At 42.7% G+C, this 23,239-nt stretch overlaps 1 protein-coding gene across 4 annotated transcripts in view; it reads left to right on the forward strand.

The window, feature by feature from the left end:
- pde4ba (phosphodiesterase 4B, cAMP-specific a) overlaps positions 1-23,239 on the forward strand; it is a 164,965-nt gene that overhangs the window by 135,969 nt on the left and 5,757 nt on the right. For 2 of the 4 annotated variants that reach the window (XM_069723401.1, XM_069723402.1), the window contains 4 exons: positions 8,930-9,042; positions 19,257-19,350; positions 22,421-22,704; positions 22,825-22,989. In XM_069723401.1, coding sequence (XP_069579502.1) covers positions 8,930-9,042; positions 19,257-19,350; positions 22,421-22,704; positions 22,825-22,989 — 656 coding nt within the window. Of the gene's footprint in view, positions 1-8,929; positions 9,043-13,097; positions 13,319-17,782; positions 18,365-19,256; positions 19,351-22,420; positions 22,705-22,824; positions 22,990-23,239 lie in introns of those variants that run through there. The other 2 variants (XM_069723403.1, XM_069723404.1) reach the window with 2 other exon arrangements.

Below are 23,239 nucleotides of genomic sequence, written 5' to 3' on the forward strand. Positions count from 1 at the left end.
TTGACTGTTGGTTAGACAAAAGAAGATATTTCTTGACCCCACCTGCGGTTATGGGGAATTGTTACTGCCATTTTAAAATTGATTAAAAAAAAAATATTAAAGTGATGAGATGCTTTGTGAACACAAAGTCAAGACTAGCACAATGACATACAAGGATTTTGTCTGTGTTGGACTTCACTTAATGGCAGAATAACCAGTATGCAAAAACACACTTAGTATTTGTAGCAGAAATCAATACCATGGGAGAAAAATCACTGCGTATTAGAGTGAAATTACCCATCCTTCTCCAGTCTTAACAATCTTGTTCAAATGTGGTTAAGTCTACAAAAAAAAATTCTCCTCACCCCAGACCTCCACTTTTCTCATCCCACCTGGATTTAGATAGTTCGATTAACTCAGCAGAGCCTTTCTGTTGTTATTCCAACATTTCAGCGAGGGACCTGGTATCGCTGTCCGTCCTTTAGGAGTCTTTGCGTGCTGCTTAGATTTATAGTTTTTCATGGTGCTTTCCCACCAAGTTCTATAGTAAATCAGACAGGAATGTGTATGTTATGGGGAGGACAAAGAACACTTTGTCCAAAGAGAGAGGGGGGAGAAGAGCCAATAACAACCATAGGGGGGTCTAACACTCGCACAAACAAACACACACACTCAACACACACACACACACACACACACACACACACACACACACACACACACACACACACACACACACACACACACACACACACACACGGTTGTTACATGTGACCCAATCAAAGCACTTTTTATGAGAGGTTTTGTGCTCAGAACTCACTTTATTTCAGTAAAACCCTGAATAGAAGAGCCACCAGTCAGACGAGAAGTCACATGAGTGTGAAACTGCATCAGTGATATTGTACTACGTCAAACTGTATTGTACTGCATGTTCCGTTTCGCTCAAAACATCAAGTCTAACAACAGGAACAAGACGGCAGACTCTCTTGAAAACAGCCTACCAAATATTTCCTGCCGTTTGCTCATGAAACCACACTTTTTGTCAATTTCATTCAATCTAAATTTTTAGTAGTGTTTTCATTCAAATATGATGTTTTTAAAGGAACAGTTAAAGACCGGATCTCTTTTTTATATTCAGATTGAACAAATGAGGAATAATGTAGTAAATAGTGAGCTCTATAGGTAGCCTGGCCTTTTGCTCATGGCTTCAGTCTTTGCTGTGGTTATAGTCTGGAAACCCTGTTTGCATTGACATTTCTTCAGTCACTCTAAAGGGTGGACCAATCAGTGACCAGTGGCTTAGTGAGATGTCGTTGGAGTGAAGCGTTTGTTTTGAAATGTAGTTCCAACAACGGTGGTGGTGGGAGAGCTAGAAGAAGAATACGAACAGTTGGAGCAACACTTGAATCGAGGAATTGAAACCAGAGCAACAACAATGCCTTATTTTCATTTTTCAAAGTCTGATATGGCGTCGCACATTGGGAAGGGTTTCGGTTGTTTACAGCTTGGTGAGTTTCGGTGCACAACATACGTCACACGGTGGACAATGCTATTTGGTTAATGGTTGCTCCAATAGTTTCAAAATTAACCCAAAGTCTACACCGATTAAGATGCAGCAAATGGAGCGATATCAAATATAAATTCATAGAAAAGGAAGACATGTGACAGAATGTACATTTTGGTGAGAGTTATCAGCTTCCTTGATTAAATATCTTTTTGCAGAGTATTCCATGTGGCTCAGGTGAAACATGAAAGCTCTGTTTCACCTTGCTGTCCGTGCATTATAGGGACAGACAACAGAAGTACAAACTGGTAGCTTTGACACAACAGAGACAAGTATGACGACATGTACTCTTACAACAAATGAGAATTCCTAATATGGGAATCAGCATCGTAACCATGTCACAGTGCTGCTTCTAGAGGGCTACCACATGAAAAAGGCACCAGCCTGTTTAACCAGCACTGCGACCCAGAGTAATAAATGTATCCAACATGGCCACATTAAAGTCTTTTCTTCCATTACAACAGAAAGTTCACTCATTATTTCACAACCACAGGGCAGCAAAATCCTGATATCATCTATTGAGACATTATTTGTATTCCGCCTCCCTGTAAATCAGATAAATGAAGTCCTAACACAAAACCCGTGATGTAATTTTGTCACTTCTCAGAAGCCAGCCAACAAATGTTTCAGGGTTACGTAACCTGTTACAAAAACCGAAAACCCCAGCACCACCTTTGTCCCCCACTTTTCAAAATTCTTGTCAATGATAGGTTTTGCAACGCTGCGTGGGTGAAATCACAAGTCAGCTCAAAGTAAGTGGAAGAGCGGCGCTGCAGCTGCCCTCTGCTTCATCATACCGTGTCTGGTCTTTGTTAGTAAGTGTTATGTAACCGCACGGAGGGTTGCAGATCGTCATCATTCTGTTTCTTGTAAAGCAGGAGATGCAATGAAAGAATGTCTCTCTGTCATTTAGGAACAATGCACCGCTGCCAATCAGCCCACGTGAAAGTTTGGTTTCGTTTTGCGTGTGTGTGGTCTGTTTGCGTTGGTTCTCTAGAAATGTGGCACATACCGGTCAAAACATGGATGTACACATGATGAATGCTTGGTCAATAAATTAAAAAGCAGAAATTAGCAGGAGGAGGGGGAAGAGACTCTGTCTGCTGCCACCTCCTACCCTGTTCCATCTCTGCTCATTATTAAAACAAACACCTCATTGCCAAATAGATCCTGGCTGCTGACAATGTGCTGCAGGCCTCATGCTCTGCTGCATCTACCATTGCATCACAGGCAGGAAACTCTGTCTGTCTGTCTCTCTGTCTCTATCCCCATGAGAGGATGACAGATGCAGCTGTGTCTCTCACACACACACACACACAAACACACACACACACACACACACACACACACACACACACACACACACACACACACACACACACACACACACACACACACACACACACACACACACACACACACACACACACACACACACACACACAGTACTTTGTGCCTTCAGATGTTCCCTTTTCACCTTCATTATTCTAACTATGTTTTTTAGGGACATACTACAGAATACTGACCCCAGGCACATACCGCAATTGAGTCGCTTTACATTTAACTCGTTTGGAACATCTGACTCTGGGTAGGCTGGGTTACATATGTAATTTAGGCACACAGCAAAAAACTTTCAATGCAGAATCTTAATCTCACTCTGATTTACTGTTGTTGTTTACAGAATAAAGACCTGAGATATAATTTTTTTTGCTTAGCTTGAACTAAATATCTGCATGCAAACTGTTATGTTTAGGCAGACAAATAAAATCATAACACTTATTCTGTTGCAATTTATTTTCTTTAAATTAACGCTAACATATTTTTCTGTACTTTTTCATGATTCCAAGAATATACATTTTACAGAAATAACCTCAAATAGTGGTATATAATGTTAGGGTTATATCGCCCACCACGACTATGAAACAACCTCTTTGTCTTTCTGTAGCACGACAAGGTACAATTACAATAAATATGGGATGACTGATCTCTTTAAATAAAAACAAAACATCCTCACTTTAAACTAGTCCTATTTGTCATCAATTTTAGGAACAATGTGATGCTTTGGAAAATACACGTGTTTTTTTTTTTTGTAGGTTTGGATGAGAAAATCATTCTCACTCTCACATCTTGTGGGCACAATAGTCCTTAAATAACGTGTGTGTGTGTGTGTGTGTGTGTGTGTGTGTGTGTGTGTGTGTGTGTGTGTGTGTGTGTGTGTGTGTGTGTGTGTGTGTGTGTGTGTGTGTGTGTGTGTGTGTGTGTGTGTGTGTGTGTGTGTGTGTGTGTGTGTGTGTGTGTGTGTGTGTGTGTGTGTGCCCGCGCGCCGGCTGCAGACAAAAGGTCTCCCATTGAGTTCTAACTCAATAAATCAACAAAATTGTTTTATTTCTGAATAGAAAGTGAATGAATTTGAAATATATGGAAGATTTTAGGGGAAATATTATAAATATAACTTATAAAATTGTGCTTGAATTAAAACAAATCTTGAAGGATTTTTAAAAATGTCATGATGAACAAAAGATGAGATCCACACCTATTGGAATTTAAACCAAACTGCATCTTTCTCATAACTGCCAAAGCAACAACACTCAGTGAATTGTGAACGGACCTGATAAGAAGACTGCTAAGACAGCTCAGTGAACTCACATTTTGTGTTATTTCTTGGAGTTTATTGCCTGTATTGTAAGTTTTTTTTTTTTCTGTTATTCGGTCGCCTCTTGTCGACATTAGTTTTCATTAAGATTACGGAAAGTTTCCAGGTATCAAGTGTGTGTAAGTGTGCACGGTGTGCTCGTCCATGTAGGAAATATGCCAGTGAGGTTAACTGAGCTGAATGTTATAATGAAACTTAGAGCGCTGACCTCATATCCCTCCCTGCCTCTGCAGCCTGTTGGCTCTGCTTCTGTCGGCCGGAAAGTACATTTGTGTGTGAGCGCAGTAATGAGACATTTCAGCACATGTATATGGTGAGTGTAACTGTGTCTGGACTCTACATGTGTGTTTTCCTGTCTGCCCCTGTGGGACACACACTGTGGCTGATCAGAAAGGTCCTTGTGGAGGCGGTGGAAATCCCCTCTTTTACTGCAACGTTGGTGTGCGTGTGAATGTGCGGGCATCTTTTGCCTGAGTCCATCTATGGCTGTGACAAGCAGCTGTAGTTAAATAAACTGCTGATATCCAAATACAAATGTAAATGCTTCTCTTAAAACAAGTGGTAGTATAAAAACATGTATTTGTTGGTCATTAACAGGGATTTTGTAACAGTAATTAAACAGTCATTGAATACTTCAGTTAAAAAATCTGACACAAAACAAAAAAATCAGGGTATCATTAGGATTTCTAATTTGACTAATTAGACTAACCCTATTTTTATTTTTTTATCACCTTCTAAAGGCATGTTTGCAAAGGCAGGTCTCATTTGACAGTGTTGGTGTAAAACTACTTTAGATTTCACTGACTTAATTTTTCTTTTACTTTTTGCTGTATGAAATTGACCAGTACATTTATATGTCAAATTATAACTGCAACTACTCCAAAATACTGCTAAACTTATTTTTTTTTCTTTTCTTTTTTTACACACTGTAGTGGCATCATTTCATGTCTATTTATGTTAACTGAGGAACAAGTTCAGGTCTTTGATTGATTTTGGTTGACCGGTCTGTTTTTTTTTTTTTTATCTGTATGCAGCTGTTGTGATATTGACAAATAACTAAAAGTCCATGCAAATCCTTCAATCCTCAGTATATTGTTTTTAATTAATTTGACTGGTAACCGGGTCCAGTGCCGGGGGAATAACCCGCAGTGTAGCCTTTGTTTGCCAGCAGGCCAGGGATCAGAATAAAACTGTTATACAAGCATTATAGTTAAGTGGATCTGGCACCTACCTAGAGTATGAATTTAGTATGTGGGGACCCACAGGAAGTTGGCCTCGTGATCAGTTTTAGGTCCAGAGTCACTGAACCAGATTTTAAGACCCAGTTTTGCGTGTTTTGAAAGTGGTTGGGAGCTCAAGTCTCAAGTCCCTGATGCAGCCTCACCCACAAACATACAGAAAGACTCTCATCTGTACTGCTACTGCTTGTGTGCAGCATGGTTGATTACATCAGAACACCCATGCCCTGAACTGTCAACCAGTAAAAAAAATGACTTCCTTTTTATTCTGCTCTCTAAATACAGCACTGATGGGCCTCAGTACCTACCGGAAATATTAAACACTTTAAAGGTACCCTGTGAAATCTTGAAAGCTCATGAAAGTTGTGTTTACAATCAGTATTACTCATCTAAACTGTATGCTGGATATATCCTTGAGGTCTAACAAAAGTGTCAAATTGATTTCCTCCCTCATAAAATATGTGCAAATCTGATCTTTTTCCAAAGTTTGAATACTGCACTGTTAAACATCCATGGTTACTAGCTTGCAGTCTTCTTCACTGCCTTTGCTGATGCATCGCTGCTTTTCTTGGCTCATTACCGACAGCTGCAGCTCAGTGGAAAAACGTGCAACCAGTGGCAGGACTGAAGGTCAAAAACATAATACCATTAACTCCTACACTTTTGTTGCTAAAATCATCCAACATCGCCCCAGGATTGCTAAAAACATTCAGCTTTGAGGATGTTTCTTAATGAAACTCTCTTATTAACTTATGGATGCACACAATCTTGGACCTTTTGCTAAAATCCCAGATATTTTCAAATGTAGTGGCTCATGTTTTGTCCCAATCAGTTTCATGCTCTACCAAGTCCTAAACGTTCTCCAGTAGGCTGTTAGCTTACACGTTCAATGCAGAAAAACACAGACTTGGACTTCTGAATCTTTGGATGTCCAATAACACACTCCTTATCATTCCATATAAATCCTTTTTCCCATCTTATTTTTGTACAGAAATACAATCGCCAAAACTGTTCGAATGTGTCTTGCTTTTCTTTGCAAAGTTTAAAAGTTCAAATGAGCAAACTATTCAAGGGAAAATGACCTTTCAATGCTCTTCAAAAACACAAACCACCTCAAAGATGTTGGAAATACTGGAAAGCAACATATCGAATAAGTGCAAACCGTTTCAACATCAGACGCTTATGGCGTTAAATTAAACACACACATTCACACTTCCTCTCTTTCTTTCCCTCCCCTCATCAGAGTGAGGGAAGGCTGTGGGCAGAGTGCCAGGTGCCTCTCATGTTTGGGAGAGCAAACAGCCTCATGTCTTTGATGGCGAGCAGATCAGAGCAAGGGACACATTCTACGTGGCCACGCTAAGGTCGCCGCAGTGCACACCCTGCTGCCATGTTGTGCTCTGCAGCTAGGAGACCCGGAATATACACAATGCAGGGGCAGCAGACGTGTGTGTGTGTGTGTGTGTGTGTGTGTGTGTGTGTGTGTGTGTGTGTGTGTGTGTGTGTGTGTGTGTGTGTGTGTGTGTGTGTGTGTGTGTGTGTCTCTCTCTCTCTCTCTCTCTCTCTCTCTCTCTCGCTCTCTCTCTCCCTCTCTCCAACCCCACCAGCCAACACTCATCCCCTCTGCTTTCCAAGACGGAGACGGACTCAATCCAACCTTGACGCACAGTTGTAGTTGTCTGAAAAACAGTTAAACCACAGGAACAGGGTTGAAATACTGACTCTGAGGTCATGCAAGAATATTTGAACAGTGGTTACAGCACACTCCTCTTGTTTTTCTGTAGTCCCTCAGCATAATTATGCTTTGATTATTGTGTATCGTCGTCCTGACAGATATTAGAGTGGGACTTTCATTACAAACGGTAATTATTAGCATTTTTTTTTTTTTTTTGTATTTACCTATATTTCCTTTTATTCTATTCTAATCCTTTAACTTGACTTAACCCTGCTTTTGAAACCCTGCCACACCGGCTACTACGGCCTGATTAGCAACCGCAGCTAATGAGTTGTTTTCCATGGTGCAGAGCCATGCTTCCAATTCAATAAGCCTTACTTCGATTTCTGCGAAAAGACAACATTTATTAAAAACATCACTATCAATAAAGTAGACACAACACGAGTGGGAGAGACAAGGAGAAGCATGAATTAGCATCTTAAGTATATTATTAATAAGGAATTTTGCAACAAAGTTGCTTGAATAGAGCATGTGTGTTACAATGCAGACGGGCCGCTGTAAAGAGACAGTTAATGAGATCTTCCTTGTCTCATGCTTCACCCTTCCACCAAATTTGGCTGGTAGTTCTTCCGTAACTTTGCTGACTAACAGACCAACAAACACACAAACAAACCGCACTGAAAACATCTAATCCATAATAAGGCTCTGCAGCAGTACACTTTACCTCACGTAATGTAAAACTTGGGGAAAAATAGTTACCAAGTGTATAATCAGGGAAACAGAAAATGATCAGCAAATACCAGCTCAAAAGATAATCAATAGCATGTAAACAGCTGGCTGTTGCCAAATTGGAAATGCTGTTCCGTTCTGGTAAAATTAATACCAAAGCCAGTTCCTGTAATTTCATCTCTGCAGTACATTTGTGTCTGTGCTGTGGTTGGGTATTTATTCTCTCGCATACACACTGCAAAACAGACACATGTGCCTTCATAGCAGCTGTTATAATTTCTGCACCAGAGTGAAATGACAAATGTTATGGTTCTACGTGGACTCATCAAAACATCCTGCGACTTTGTCGTGTGGGTCCCCACCAGATACAGATGGGCTCATTACCAAATTGTGTCTTGAGGCCTGAATAAAAAGAGCATCATTATCTGTCAGCTGCTCTTATCTATTGTCAATAATCAGAAATCATGACACTGATTTAAAATGTTACTTTATCAGTGTTACTTTACTTGCATGAAATGAATTCAGTCAAAGAAAAGTTTTGACAAGACAACATGAGCGTGTTTCTGCATGTGAAGATTTAGAGGTGTCTGTTTGCTTTCTGTTTGATGGGGTTACGTGTGTATTTGTGTGTGTAGCAATGGTAGCGGGGGGGGGGGGTGTTTGGTTTCCTGCTGAGGGTGGGGGGAGGGGGGCTTTATGTAAATTAGCTGAGGGCCTCAGATTGGGGGGCAGGGCGAGGGGTGTGGGGGGGGGGAGTGAGAAGGGGGGGGGATGTGAGACACCGATCCACAGAGAAACGTTGAGTGCATGACAGAGTGAGGTCAGGTCCTAGCTTTTCCTCTGCTCGACTGACAGCTGCAAGTCCCGCCGGCTCGCCACAACTACTGCGCCTCCTCATGATGAAGGAGCGCTACAGCCGGGTGCCACCTATAGCGACTCCCCCCCTCCGCAGCAGCAGCAGCAGCAGCAGCCGGGGGCCCGAGTGGGACCTGTGGGTGGATGTTGCCTGGGAGTGGCTGCGCAACGCTCGGGCTCCATGTGCGCCGTCTGTTCTGACTGTGTGTTTCTGCGTGCCGGCTGTTTGTTGACAGATGAGGCGTACCAGAAGCTGGCCATGGAGACAATGGAGGAGCTGGACTGGTGTCTGGACCAGCTGGAGACGATCCAGACCTACCGCTCTGTCAGCGACATGGCCTCCAACAAGGTAGGAAAGGCCGCATCTTTCACCATATTCTCTAGTTTTTTTTGTCATCATTAGTGGAGAGAATTTGAGGAGCAAAAAGCTGATGAGAGAAACTCTTGACAAGGTTTGATTTTTTTTTTTTTTGCGAGTGTTTGGACAGAGAAGTCTCTTTGAGGGAGCTGTCAAATCTGAGGAGTGAGGGATTCTGCACTGAGCATCAATCCTTCAACATAATACACGCATGAGCAGCAATATACAAAACCCAAAGATACTGCAGCTGAACTTCGCCTGACCCAAGCAAAGTCAACAGTATTAAATATCTGAACTTCTGCAGCACAGTAGGGAGGAGGAGACTGGTTTGGCAGAGAGCACGAACTGGTTTTAAAGGCCGCCTGCACATTTGTTTGTGACTGGATGTTACTCATCGGCTGGTTTCTGCATAAACCGACATGAAGCTCCATTAATTTCTCTGTGTGTGTTTCTCTCTTGGCCTGCTGTGTCCCTCTTTCCGTCTCGCCTGTCAAACGTGTTTTCAATGTCCACTGGTTATTCTGCTTCTTCTGCATCACTGATTGTGTGTGATGTTCACCAAGGTTCAGTTCCTGGTTCTTTATATAGGTAACCTTGAAACCATATTACTCACTGACAGACCATGATGCACAACCATATTTGACTTTTATTACTTGTTATAGCTTATCTTGTTACTGTAACTCTGTTTATAATAATTACTGAAATACACTCATGTTTAAGTGCAAAGTTATTTATTCATCCTACATGACTTTTAACTTATGTATGATCATCATTACTTTATAATAGCAGCAGTCTCATCCACAATGATGCATCCAGTGCTGTGGAAAATCACTTCCTGATGGTGGCGCTGTAACAGCTGCCTGAAACTTCATTTGTTTTGAGGCTATACTTGATTAGAACATAATTCTAATAATTAATTCAGAGTAAATGTTATTTTTTTTATTGGTCTTTTGCTTGGAGAAAAGAAAGTGTCCGGTATGGTTTAGCATCTCGTGTTTTTTGTGGGACTTCTTCCATAATAACTGACTTACAAGTTTTCCGCTGTCCACTGGTGATTCTGTTTCTTCTGTGTCATTGACTGCGTGTGATGTGCAGCAAGGTTCAATTCCTGGTTCTTATATAAAGAGCCAGGAAGTTGAGAGAGGATGGTACTAAGCTATATTCAGTTTGGAGTTCCCTTGATTCATTAAGGTTTCTTTTCTCTTGTCATAGCCTCCTGAACTTTATATCTACGAATTAGAGTTGCACTTATGCTTTAAGTTCCCAGTGAATGTTGAGTAGTATTTTTGCTATTATAGGATGGCAACTTACATTATTACATATTTCATCCTTCTGGCTGACTTCATTTTTATTTAATTGAGTGAAAACTTTTAATACTTAACTCTTGTTTATTTGTGTAATTTGTGTAATTAAAAACCCATAAAGCTGCTTAAGAGGATGAGTGGCCGCGGTGTGTTAGAGAGCCTGAAAACAGTGTGTCCTGAGCACCAAGAGGAAAAGCGTGTTATTTCTCATAAAAGTGGACAACAGGATGCGAGGGATCCCGCAGTGGGTCAAACACAATAAACTGGAGCGGAAGAGAGAACATTTGTGTGTGTGAGTGAGGGATCCTTGCAGACCCCTGGACAGAGTGACTCTCTCTTCCTGTCTCCTTCCTGATCTCCTGCGCTCTCTCCAGACGACAATAGACATCCCATCATACCCGTTTGGATGGTTAATGGCCATGTTTATTTATCCTGTTGCTGTCGTCATCTGAACACATAATCCAGCACTGACAGTCAGCAGAGCTGGTTTCCACTTAAGACACATTAGGATGACTGAATCTCAGAAAAAAATACTGTAATAACTACTTAAACAAGCAGGCATTTCGACATGAATGTAAGATGAATTGAAACGCAACAAAGCTGCTGATTTATATCACCCCTTACTTATGGTACAATCTGGTTTTATCGAACACAAGACTGTGACTTTGGCAATCACAGAAAATCTGGCAGGTTTGAGCCAGTAGTGATCTGTAGGTGATGATTGATTTCAGGAAAAATTCCTCAAAATCCCAATAAAGGGAAAAAGAAGGGATAGTTCTGTCCTGGTTTTTCCAGAAAGTATCAGACTCAGAGCTGCCAAGATAATCTGATTGTAACACAATGCAACGACATGGAGGGCTGACGGGAGTAAAAATGAAAATGGATGTAAATAGTCACATTTTGATGATAACCTGAAAAAGCGAACTTTTAAGAATTATGGAATCAGACAATGAAAAATTAGTTTTTGTGAAGAGCAGTTGAGTTTTTGTCATGACTGGTGCCCTACTGGTCGACCGTGTGACATATCAGGTGGCACAATGAAGCACCTGACATTATATTCTGAATTATGACCTTCTGTTATAGATGTGACTTTGGCGAGTGAGTGAATACGTCCCGACACGTAACCGTCAGTGGATACAATACTAAGAAGGAGTCCTCCAGCAAACATGTTAGTGTACGTGCGAGGCTGTGTGTCTGAACTCATAGGTGGCTAATCCCACTTATGTCTCGGCAATTTTACTCTGCGCCTTGTTTTTACAGTAAACTTAACACATTACACAACTGCAGCCCCTTTGTCATGTTCATGTGGGCCGTTACACCCAACGTGGTTCTGTTAACGAGAGCGTACCAATCAGCTAGCGTAACGTGAAATGCAAGAAGCTGCTGCAGTACCTTCAAGGTGAAATGCTGCTGCTCCTGCTGAGGACTTAAAGTACGTGACTGTCCTCCCTGTTATGTATGGTTGACATAGACGGGTCAAGGTCTGTTGTGAGTTGGAATATTCCTCTGTGTCACTGCTGGAGACCCTGTGCTACATGAAAATAGGGCTGACATCCAGCCATCAGTTGATTAACTGGCAGGGAATAGATCAACAATTGTGATAAGAACAATTCATTGTTTTTCTTTTCTTTGTTTGATATCATTTCAAACTGAATACGTTAATAGAGATAAAGCAACTAGTTGGATCTTCTCTGGTTTATATACTTGTCATTGAATATGTTTAGGTTTTGGACTGACAAGATTACTCTTATCAATGGATTTACACATATTATTTTCATTATTTGCTTAATTTATGACAAAACATGAGGAAATTTCCCTACACTTGAGCACAGGATGATGTCATCAGATGCCTTTTATTTAACCAACATCCAAAATCCCCCAAAATATTAAGTTTACTGTAATGTAAAAACAAAGACAGCAGAACATTTTCACACCCTAGAACATTTGTCATTTTTTGGACAAAATGATGATGAAAATAGTCCTCAAGCATGCAAAAGAACCACTGATTGAACCCCAAACTTTACAATTAGTGGATAACTTGCTCTCTCTGAAACACAGCTGTCCAGCTATGTAGCCATTAATGCATCGCGAGGCATTTTTTTTACACTGAAAGTTTGTCATACGTGTGAATCTACAGTGATTGCATGTTGGGGTCTGAGCACTTGCAAATTGCATGTGACCTACTGCTGAATACCGAGCCTGAACGCCTCTTGTATAGAAACAGACAGAGTGCTGAACCTGCTGCTGCTTTGGGAATGTGCTTTTCATTTTAAGCTTTCTAAGAAGACACTGTTTCAAGGTGTTGGTCACCTGAACAGATGTTAACTGCCAGGGAAAAAAAGAAACGACACCTTGCCACCTTTCATAGATAGAAGTTCAAGGAAATCCACTGTTCATCAAAACAGGAAGTGTAGTGATTAGTGATCAATGACATATTGACAGTATAAACCTCAGAGCTGTGACTGCCAGCTGCAGGAGGAGTGAGCAGCAAGCAAGACCAGCAACGAGGCTAGAGGCGGGACTACCCCCATGTGGGAGTGTGTATTGGGCCGCTCTCTCTCTCTATCACACACACACACACACACACACACACACACACACACACACACACACACACACACACACACACACACACACACACACACACACACACACACACACACACACACACACACACACACACACACACACACACACACACAGAGTCATTGCTCCACAAACAGAGGGTGTGAGGTAAAGCCTAGTCAGACCTCCCTGCCCAAAGTGAGTCACTAGAGCTGTGGCGTTTCCCAGCATCAAAGAGCCCAGGCTTGGTCCTTTTACTCATGCTGTAGTCAGACTGAGACAGACACTTTAACGGACGGCACCACCACTCTACCCGGCACTCTACACACAACACCATGGGCGCCTGCTGCTTTGACAAGAAAGAGAGGAAATTAGGGAAGCTAAATGGTTGGAGGAAGGTGAGTTTTCTTGAGTTTTATGTTGTTAGATATGGAACTTTGTAGCTTACTTAACATGTTGTGAATTTCACATGCCGCAGAAGTTATCTTTCTGTTCTCCATGTTGGTGAAGTTATGGTTGCTGTATTTTACCATGGTTTTTAAAGTTAAAAGCGTGAGTTTGATTTATTGATTTCTTTATTTATACGTACATTTTCAAAGCTTCACGCAGCAGGAGGCACTCATACCTGCATTCTGCATTTCAGAGTCCTTGTGCATCCTTACACATGTTGCTGAATATTATGTGTTCATGCTAAAAACACAAACTTTGAAGAGTGTGGCTGTGTTGTAACATAGAGAGACTTTCTTCACTCTTTAAGGCAAGATGCTGATCACAACCGGAAGATCTGTCATTGGCACTTAAAGTTATGGTCATTTTAGATCAAATTCAGGGTTGATGCTGTTTTGTTCATCTTTGCACAAATTAACGTATTTATTAAGTGACTTATAGGTGAACTGTTTAATAAAAGTAACAGAAAATGCATCTGAGGGAAAATGAGGGTTTACCTTTTTCTGCAGCCTAGAACAGTCCGGTGTTGTTTACTGAGGGAAGGGGGTGCATTAATACGCAAAACAGCCGTGGATTCAAATCACAGGAAGCCCGGAGAGATGAAAAGTAGTGTGTGGTTGCCTGGAGCCTGAAGACCCTTTTTCATCTTTCTTTTTCTGACCGAGGCTGAACACACAGGTCATCTGGGGAGAAAGAGAGAAGTGCTGGCGTTGTGGTAACATGCTGCGCAATGCTTGGCTTGTTTAAACAGTGGTTGGACAGAATAAAGAAAACCTTTCTGTGAATTTTTGGGGATACATGATTTGAGTGATGAATTCGTAGGAGAGTTTTTGGTGATTTGAGCATTTCTTGTTTGTTGTAGGCTACTTTGAAAATCATTTATTGGTATAATACTGCCAGTGGGGTGTTTAACATCAGCTTGTTTTCTGTGTTTGAATTAACCTCAGCTCGAGTGCAGTTGTGCAGCCTGTTAACTGTTTGCCTCCAGCCCAGAAATGTTGTCGCAAACCACATCTATCTCGACTGAGGCCTTGATCACTAGAAACGGTGGGAATGAATCTTTCAGCCCATAAATTACTCTCTTTCCCTCTGCTTTTGTCTCCTGTTCTTGAAGCTGACTGTTTTTTTATTCAATACATTTGACTGTATGAGCTCAGAGACACATGAATGCACTCCTTCTCATACAGACACACACTAGCATGAGTGAGTGAGTCAGAGGAAGTAAGAGGTAGTCGAGCTGTCTTTCAGAGAATCCTGCGCCTCGTCCCAACATATGCACGGTTCATACGTAGGTAGGTTCCCTGATCTTTACAGTTATGTCACGACCATTTCTTGCCACAGTGCCGATGTGAACACCGTACGTCATGTGTTTGCTAAACCACAACCACTGCAGATTTACTGGTAAACGAAGAAAAGAAGAATTGACTGCTTAAGTCACAGTCAGCAATATTGCATACTGAAAACATGAGATTATATCTGTAGAAATATTAAAGGATTAAAGTCAAATGATAAAATAAAAAACACTGGGTTTCATGGACTATGAAAAATGCAAAATGTATAGACCCCAATCATTGTAAATTCAAATTAGTAGAAAGACTTAGTCCTAACCCCTGTTTGCATGTTTCTACATTAGAGACAAAAAGATTTAAACAGCTGTGCAGTGCAACTGCAGGGTTAAGTGGTCAATACTCTCTTAACACTGGGCAGGTTTCCCTGCAGCAGAATGAGCACAGTGCACCCACTAGTGGCTCAGAGACACAACTTTAATCTGAACCGCTTGAGGTGAAAATGCTTGAGTTGACGATTAAACAAAATTTAGAGAAAGATGACGGACGTGGGTTTATGTTTTAAGTTATTATATGCATTTTCAACAGTGTCAACTAAAGAAGCTTAATTCTGTAAGAAATTACCCATAAATTATAAAGTCAGCAAAACACAACAATTTGTTAATAAAAACACAACCTGATATACAGTGTGATGTGTAGTGCCTGGCCTTGTTGTGAGGGCATAAGCTGAGTCTCGTGTCAGAGGGAGACTCCGTGTCTGCCTACCTGTCCGCCTGGCTGCCCTCCACGGTGATCTGTCCGATGGAATCACATCTTAATGGAGGAGCTCCGCTTTATGGTTCTTACCCCCCTCCGCCTCCCGTTGAAATGTCACAGGCTCCATTCACCGTCTCTTCCTCTGTCACAGCAGCTCTCTGCTGAATCAACCGAAGCCCCTGTAAGCAGAGATGGAGGGCAGGGGATGGGGGTAATGGAGAGTAAAAGGTTAGGAAGAAAGAGATATGGAGGTAAATGAGGGAGACACCATAGGAGCATGAGTAATGGAAATTAAGAAAATAAATGAATAAACTAGAGAGAAATAAAGGAAAAAGAGGACAGAGTGACAGACCGGAAACGTCAGAACAGGAAACGGAGAAGCAAATGGGCAAAAGAACAGATATACTGTATGTGGGTATTTGACATAGAGAAGCCACAGAGCTGTGAGAGGTTAATCTTCCTCCAGTGTGGTGGTGCCAGTAGGAGATAAAGAGGCTTCCCCTCTTCCCCACAAAACCTAACACACACAGGCAGTAACACTCTCATATAGAAACATAAGAACATGAGTGTGTAAACCACGCATCTGACATGTCAGCATCGACTGCGCTTAACTGCAGATAATAGCATTTGTAGGCTGCTGCTGCGTGTGTGTTTGTGTGTACACTAAGGCATTTTCACAGCCTCCAGGGAATCATAGCTCTTCGCCACATTGCAGACATCCCCCGCTGATATTTCTGGTTTCTTTATATATTATGCAGTGAGCTATTATATAAAGAGCTGCCTTCTCTCTTTCCCTTTTCTTTTTTTTTTTTTCTTTTCATTGGTCTACCTCCCTGCTTCTGGTTCGTTCCCTCAGTGGGAGGATAATCCGGAGTCCTCTCGGGAAAGCTTTGATCTCCCCCTCATCTTCCCAAACTTGTACACACATATTGGACTGAAAGGGTCTCTGGGAAATTCTGTTTACAGTTTTCCATGGATTGATTGTGAAGTGACAAGAACAATATTTTCTCATTAGCGACACGTTACAGGCATCCTCAGGGGTTTCACGTGCAAGAGCCCTGACAAAATTGAAAAAGGGCAAACACGCCTCCAAATTAGCGAGTGGTACTGATGTAAAAGTATATTCCAGTCAGGTGGCCGCCCTGGCCTGGCACACTGCAGCGGTATCAACACCTGCTCCAAGGACGGCCCATTGATTCTACCGGCGAGGCAGACAGACAGAGAGATTGATGACTGTGTTGGCAAGTGGCAGCCGGGAGAGAAATTGACATGTAAGTGGTGGAGAGTGAGGGATAGACGAAGCAGGGAGGGAGGGGAATGGTGGAGCAATTTCCAGTCGGTGCACTGGTGGATGCGAGAGGGAGCCGATGTGTGTGGCGTGTCCTCGTGACAGCTCAGCAGCAACACCACATGTCTGCCTGGGAAGGAAAAGGGGAAGCCTCATCCTCTCCTCCTTCCAAAAAAACAGCCTTGTGCTGGCCACCTAATGCTGTTGCCATGGCATTGACGGTGTTCTGGTAATTGGCATACTCACAGGCAGAGAGGGAAACTGTGGGCTGATGTCACCTAAATTGGGAAAGAACACAATTATCTCCCATCTCTGCTTTCTCTCTCTTTTTTTTTCTTTTTTTTTTGTCCCCCTCTCTGACCGTCTTCCCCACTCTCCGCTCGCGACTCAAAATAACCATCCACAGACACTCTGCCAGCATCTAATATTATTATGGGATGCAGATAATGAACAGGCTTATGAGTTCTCCACAATGGCTGCCACACTTGGATGTCAGGAGACAACAGAAGACTCAAAAGAGGGAGTGGAAGAGGAGCGGGCGATAATAGATAATGGCGATAACAATACAGCCGCTGTACATTTGCATTTCTCAAAACGTGCACATCCCTTTTCTCATCCCTCATTGTTTTACTGTAGCGGGGAGGCGTACTTTACAAGCTCAATGACATTCCTTCACAATGGCTGACTATCATAAAGAATGGCTTCAAGAGGGGAATTACAGGGGGCTGGAGGGAAAATTAAGAGCGATGATCTGCAGTGTTTGCACAGCTGGAAAAAAGGACAAGAGAGGAAACGTTGCATCTGGAATCCAAGTCTGGATATTAAATATCAATCACTCGTATAGCCGTGCAGAACTTTATATACACACCAATGCCGAGCTGTAATTAGGGCTCCCCCCTTCTCCCCACTTTCTGTCAAATCATGTGTTCTGACTAGAGTGTGTTGCTGGGGCTGGCAGACTACAGCGGGAGAAAAAGAGACCGAAGAGGGCGGGAGGGGAAAAAGGGAGAAACATGGAGAGAGAGAGAGAGAGAGAGAGAGAGAGAGAGAGAGAGAGAGAGAGAGAGAGAAGCAGGGAAGGAGGGGGCAGTGAGCACTACAGCAGTGAGAGCAGCGAAGCAAGACAAATCCAGTGGAGGAACCCCCCCTCCAGTCAGATGAACATCGTTGCCTCACTCCCTCCTCCTCCTCCTCCTCCTGTCTCCATCACTGGCTTTTTCTTCCTCCTCCCTCCCTCGCTTCTTCTCCATTATTCATCAGTGCGCTGAGAGTCCCCAGCTCACAACTCCAGCTGCTGCTGCTCCAGCCGATCCATCCAGCCTGCTGGATCTCCTCGCTGCCTATAGCCCGGCTACAGCGCCTAGTTTTGCCACACATTCGTCTATCCCTCCATCCCCCAAGCATGGACACTGAGAGCTGGCCCTTTTCTGCTGTTAAGAGGGAGAGTGAGCCATAATCAAGCTGCTCTTTTAGCTGCTAAGAGGAGAAACACAACAGGAGAGAAGAGGGGATTTTGTTTTTGATCCTGAAAGAATCCTGTTCGTCTGCCTCTATTTTTTTTTTTTTTCCATTGGATTACAGTTCTGGCTTTGTGTAGGAACGAGAAAACGGGGTCCAAAATGCCTGAAGCCAATTACCTGCTGTCGGTGTCTTGGGGTTACATTAAGGTGTGTGGCACTTATCTACGTAGCTTGTCGGGATACCGCACTCATTTCATAATACCTGTCTGTGCTGTGTTGCGATTATATTTGAAGCCAATTGTAGAGAAAGTTCACATTTTGATATTATGAGCTGTTCCCGTGCAGCCTTTTGGGATACTGTGTTAGTATTAGCCTGAATGCACCAAAATATAATTTCCATCATCGTTGGGGTGGTGGTGGTGGTGGTGGTGGGGGGTGTCTGACAGAATGGTGTTTTGTGGCTCAGGCTCCATCTTGAGCCCTCTGCAGAGCTGTGTGTCTGTTTGTATGTGTGACAGTGTGTATGCTTGTGCACGCGCATGCATCAGTCTGTCATAAACAGCTGCTACTGCAGTGCCTGGGTCTCCGTGTACTGTCAAACGCATCTGTCTCTGAGCTGTTTCATCTTTTTAAAACTGTTCATCGCGTATGAAAACACATGAAAATCACAGAAAATTTTGGCAACAAGAGGAATTTCCTGAGCGCTGTGCAAATGTTCTTCTTGACATCATTAAAATTCTTTAACACTGACGCAAGTGAAATGGCTAAAGGGGCCAAAAATGTGATTCCGTTTAAGAAACCTGTAAATTGGTTGCTGGGGTGTAATTTAAGGGGTATTAAAAGATGATGGCTTCCCCACTGGTAAAGCAAATAATGATCTGCATCTTAATTAATTTCAGGGAAAATGGAGGGGAAAATACGATGTGTCCCCCACTGATTGTGCACTGTAATGAAGTAATATGCTTGACCCAGTGGAATAAAACTGGGCACTGCTGTATTTTCCATGGAATCTTGTTGTAATTTCTCCCAGGTTTTCCCCTCGGTGGTAACTGACGACCCCTCCTCTTCCCCCCCTCCCTCTTCTCTTTCTGTCTTGCAGTTCAAGAGAATGTTGAATCGGGAGTTGACGCACCTATCTGAGATGAGTCGGTCTGGGAATCAGGTTTCCGAATTCATCTCCAACACCTTTCTAGGTAAATAAAAGTCTTGTGTGCGAGTACTCAAAATCACACCCAAAAATTCACCTTAAATCACAACAGACTATTTATGACTTGTATGTTCACCAAAAATGTCTTTACAAATATGAAGTGGCTCACAGAGATTGCTATTTCTCTGTGGTGCTTTGCCGCAATATTTTTGTGTAGGTTTAGTCTTTCGCATGATGTTGAGCTGTGCAAGTTGCTCTGGCTGGCTTTCCTGTGGGGGCGTATCATAAAAAACTGCGCCATTAAGCTTTGTCTAGATATTTAAGGGGATCCAGCTGAAAATGGCCATTAAAATTGAAGTGAAAAATGTTTTTTCTTAAAGGATTGAGAGTACTAAAGGTATTAAGATGGTAGGTTACTTTGTAAAATAGGCTTTTTGACTTAAAAAGCAAGCTTGTTGGCCAGAATTGGAGGATGTGACTTGGAACTAGAAGCTGTAAGTGTGGGTTGCGCAATCTAGATCTGAGAATAAACAGCTATAGATAAATAGCATGTATTTATATCCACTTTACAATCATTGCTTTGGCTTTTTTGTCACCCACGTGGAATGCTTCGTGATCCTGGTGCCAAACCACACTATCAAGTGGACTTTTAGTAAATGTGAGATGTCCACATAAACATGACAATAGCAAAAGTGCAGATGCACAAAGCTCAATAACAGACGAGTAAACGATCTGAAGGTAATATAGACTGACAAAAACAGTAACAGATGCCAGACAGACAGCACGTAAAGGTAGCTGGAACCCCCTTCGCTGGCAGTGAGATAAACTCGGCAGATTGGGTGACTCATCCCCATTTTAATGCATCTTCGTCAGCGGGGACACCTTGTTGTCCCTGTATCTCTCCCTCCTCCTCGCACTGACCCGAGAATCCAGACAGAGGTGACTATCGCTTCAATAAAGAAACGAGGGTAACCCTGCTGCTGGTAGAAAAAGGGAAAGGACAGGTAGACATTCATGAGAAGGGAAGCAAATGGCTGAAGCCGCACAGCTGGCCGGTGTGGCCTCAGCTGACCAGCCGGATTGTTTAATCCTTCCATCCATTAAGATTACTCTCACATCAGTAATGCACTTATTTCTGCTTTATATTATTTTTTTGCAAAAGCATCCATTCAGGATCAGACAAATTTAATTTGCATGCCATATGCTTGGTTCTGCAGAGGTCATTTTTCAGACATCCACCACAAATCCCATCAGTTTATTGTGCACTATCTGCTTTTCACGTTTTTCAGCTGATGGCGAGGCAGACTGGTAAAACAGTGCACATGGAACCTGATTAATTCCCTGATTGAATTAACATCCCAGAATTTCTTAGTTAGGGCTTTCTGACTTTCCACTGAGGGCTGCTGGCCTACAGCGTGCTGGCCCGTCACATGTGCCCATTTTACGCCGCTGCTGTCCTCTCGGCATAATTCTGCCATAATTCCCTTTGATCGGCCAGCAGCAGAACACACCCAGCTTAGGGAATATACTGAGGGGGAAAAAACAAAAAAACCTCCACCTTCTCCATTGCATCTGCGTGTCTCACAGGAGAGCATATGGAGGAGGATGAAAAGGAATCAGATGAAATCGAAATAAACGTGGGAGGTGACAGAGGAACCAGGAAGAAAAGGAGAGACAGAACAGAGAAAATTATTTTGTTTGCTTTTTTTTCAACTGTTAAATATGATATGACAGAAAAATGCACTGAAGAGGAGACAGAGAAAAGGAGGACTTTATGAGGGACTATCCATGTGACTGGCTGACACGTTGAAAGCCAAACTGCGACAGAGAGCCTTAATCTGGTGGAGTACGGACACCCGCTAAAAACTGTCAGTAAAATGTCAGAACAAAGTGTGCAGCATTCACTGTATAGTAGCACCTAAAGGAGTGATAGAAATGGATTAAACTTCTGTCTCTGTGATTTCTCTCTCACACACACACACACATGGTGATAACGATGACTTGTAATAAATTAGAGGGCAATATATTGCTCTTCCCCATGTTTCCCACGCAACACGTGTCTAAGAGTGCTTAATTGCCCATTCTCAATTTCCAGTGGAGAAGCGAAGAGGGAGTGAGAGACAGGGAGAAAGGCAGAGCAAACAGTGCAAGAGAGAGAGAGAGAAAGAGAGAGAGCCTCAGAGTGAAAGTGATTATTTGAATTACAGCTGGTAATTGAATAACCCTCCACAGAGGAAGGCTGATAGGCCAGCAATGAGCTGAGTCGAACCTTGATAGATGAGTGCACAGCTCACATAGATGCCGATAGCCAGTCCCTGAAGGATTTCATTCAAGTCCTCTGCGATTGCGGTAAACACAGCATTGTGTGTTTATTACAATAAACTTGGCATGTTATCGTGTTTATTTTTAGTGTGAAAACTTGCATTTCTAATCATATTTTTTTTCAAAAGAATATTATATGAAAGCCTTGCATGCTTCTAGTGTTTATTTTCGGACTTTTTATTCGCTTTATTTGTGGGCAGACAAAATCTAGTTGAATAGAAATGAAATGAAATAAACTAAACATAAAAATACTGAACTGATAAAGCTGCAAAAGATGTGTCAGCATATTGAATCACTGGCGTTATGGAGGTGCCTTAACTGTGTGAAGCCCCAGCTTTCAGTCTGTCAATGGCCTGACCTATGAGAGTGAAAAGAAAAAGGAGATGAGATGTGAGCCACCTGCTGTGTGTGTGTGTGTGTGTGTGTGTGTGTGTGTGTGTGTGTGTGTGTGTGTGTGTGTGTGTGTGTGTGTGTGTGTGTGTGTGTGTGTGTGTGTGTGTGTGTGGTGGGGAGAGGAGGGGAGGGGGGAGACAGAGACGAATGGACAGTGGGAGCTCAGAGAGGCTGCAGGTGGAGGGAGCATGAATGAACAAATGAATGGAGGGGCAGATGATGAATGAATGAGTGAGTGAACCAATAAATCCCTCGAGAACTTACCTGCTGCAGGTGTTTCTATAGAGCACCTGGATCCTCCGGCAGCCTACGCATACTATTATTCAACACAGACTGCTGGGTAAATGTCCTCCTTACTACGTCCACACTTCTCTACAAAGCTCCATTTTCTACTTCCTCAGACAAACAGAATGATATGGAGATCCCATCGCCAACATCCAAGACACGGGAGAAGAAGAAGCAGCAGAAGCAGCAGCTGATGACACAGATCAGCGGGGTCAAGAAGGTCTCCCACGGGCCCTCACTCTCCAGCAGCAGCATCTCACGCTTCGGCGTCAAGACCGATAAGGAGGAGCTGCTGTCCAAGGAGCTGGACGACCTGAACAAGTGGGGCCTAAACATCTTCACCGTGTCCGAGTACTCCAACAGCCGACCTCTCACCTGCATCATGTACGCCATCTTCCAGGTATGGACCGTCTAAATATGATCTGCATTATATAACAAACACTCTGCCTGCACTTCTTTTATTTGATTCTAAGGGCTGCTTAAATTGTTCTCTAACTATGTTCCAATGTTGTGTTTCCAGGAGCGAGACCTGTTAAAGACATTTAAGATCCCAGTGGATACGTTCGTGGCCTACATGATGACTTTGGAAGATCACTACCATTCAGATGTGGCCTACCATAACAGCCTGCATGCTGCTGACGTAGCCCAGTCCACACACATCCTCCTCTCCACTCCAGCTCTGGATGTAAGCCATTATTTAAAGTGACATATTTTAGTTTACTTTAGTTCTATTGGCCGTAAATCTCTCAGCTGTGGAGGTTGAAAAGTTTGTCCGGCTCAGACTTGGGCCGCACAGAAACAGGGGAAAACTAAATTAGAGGCGTGATCTCTTACATCACCCCATGTGCCACTTTCCTGGATTGTTACACCAGCTTTGAAGCTCAACACCCTTCCATTGAATCATCTTTTTTCCCTTTTCTGTTTGCACCAGTTTC

Source organism: Brachyistius frenatus, unplaced genomic scaffold, assembly GCF_029030835.1.
Source record: "Brachyistius frenatus isolate BFR_SWC_R1_liver_20210118 unplaced genomic scaffold, ASM2903083v1 Contig_326, whole genome shotgun sequence".
Lineage (NCBI taxonomy): Eukaryota > Metazoa > Chordata > Actinopteri > Embiotocidae > Brachyistius > Brachyistius frenatus.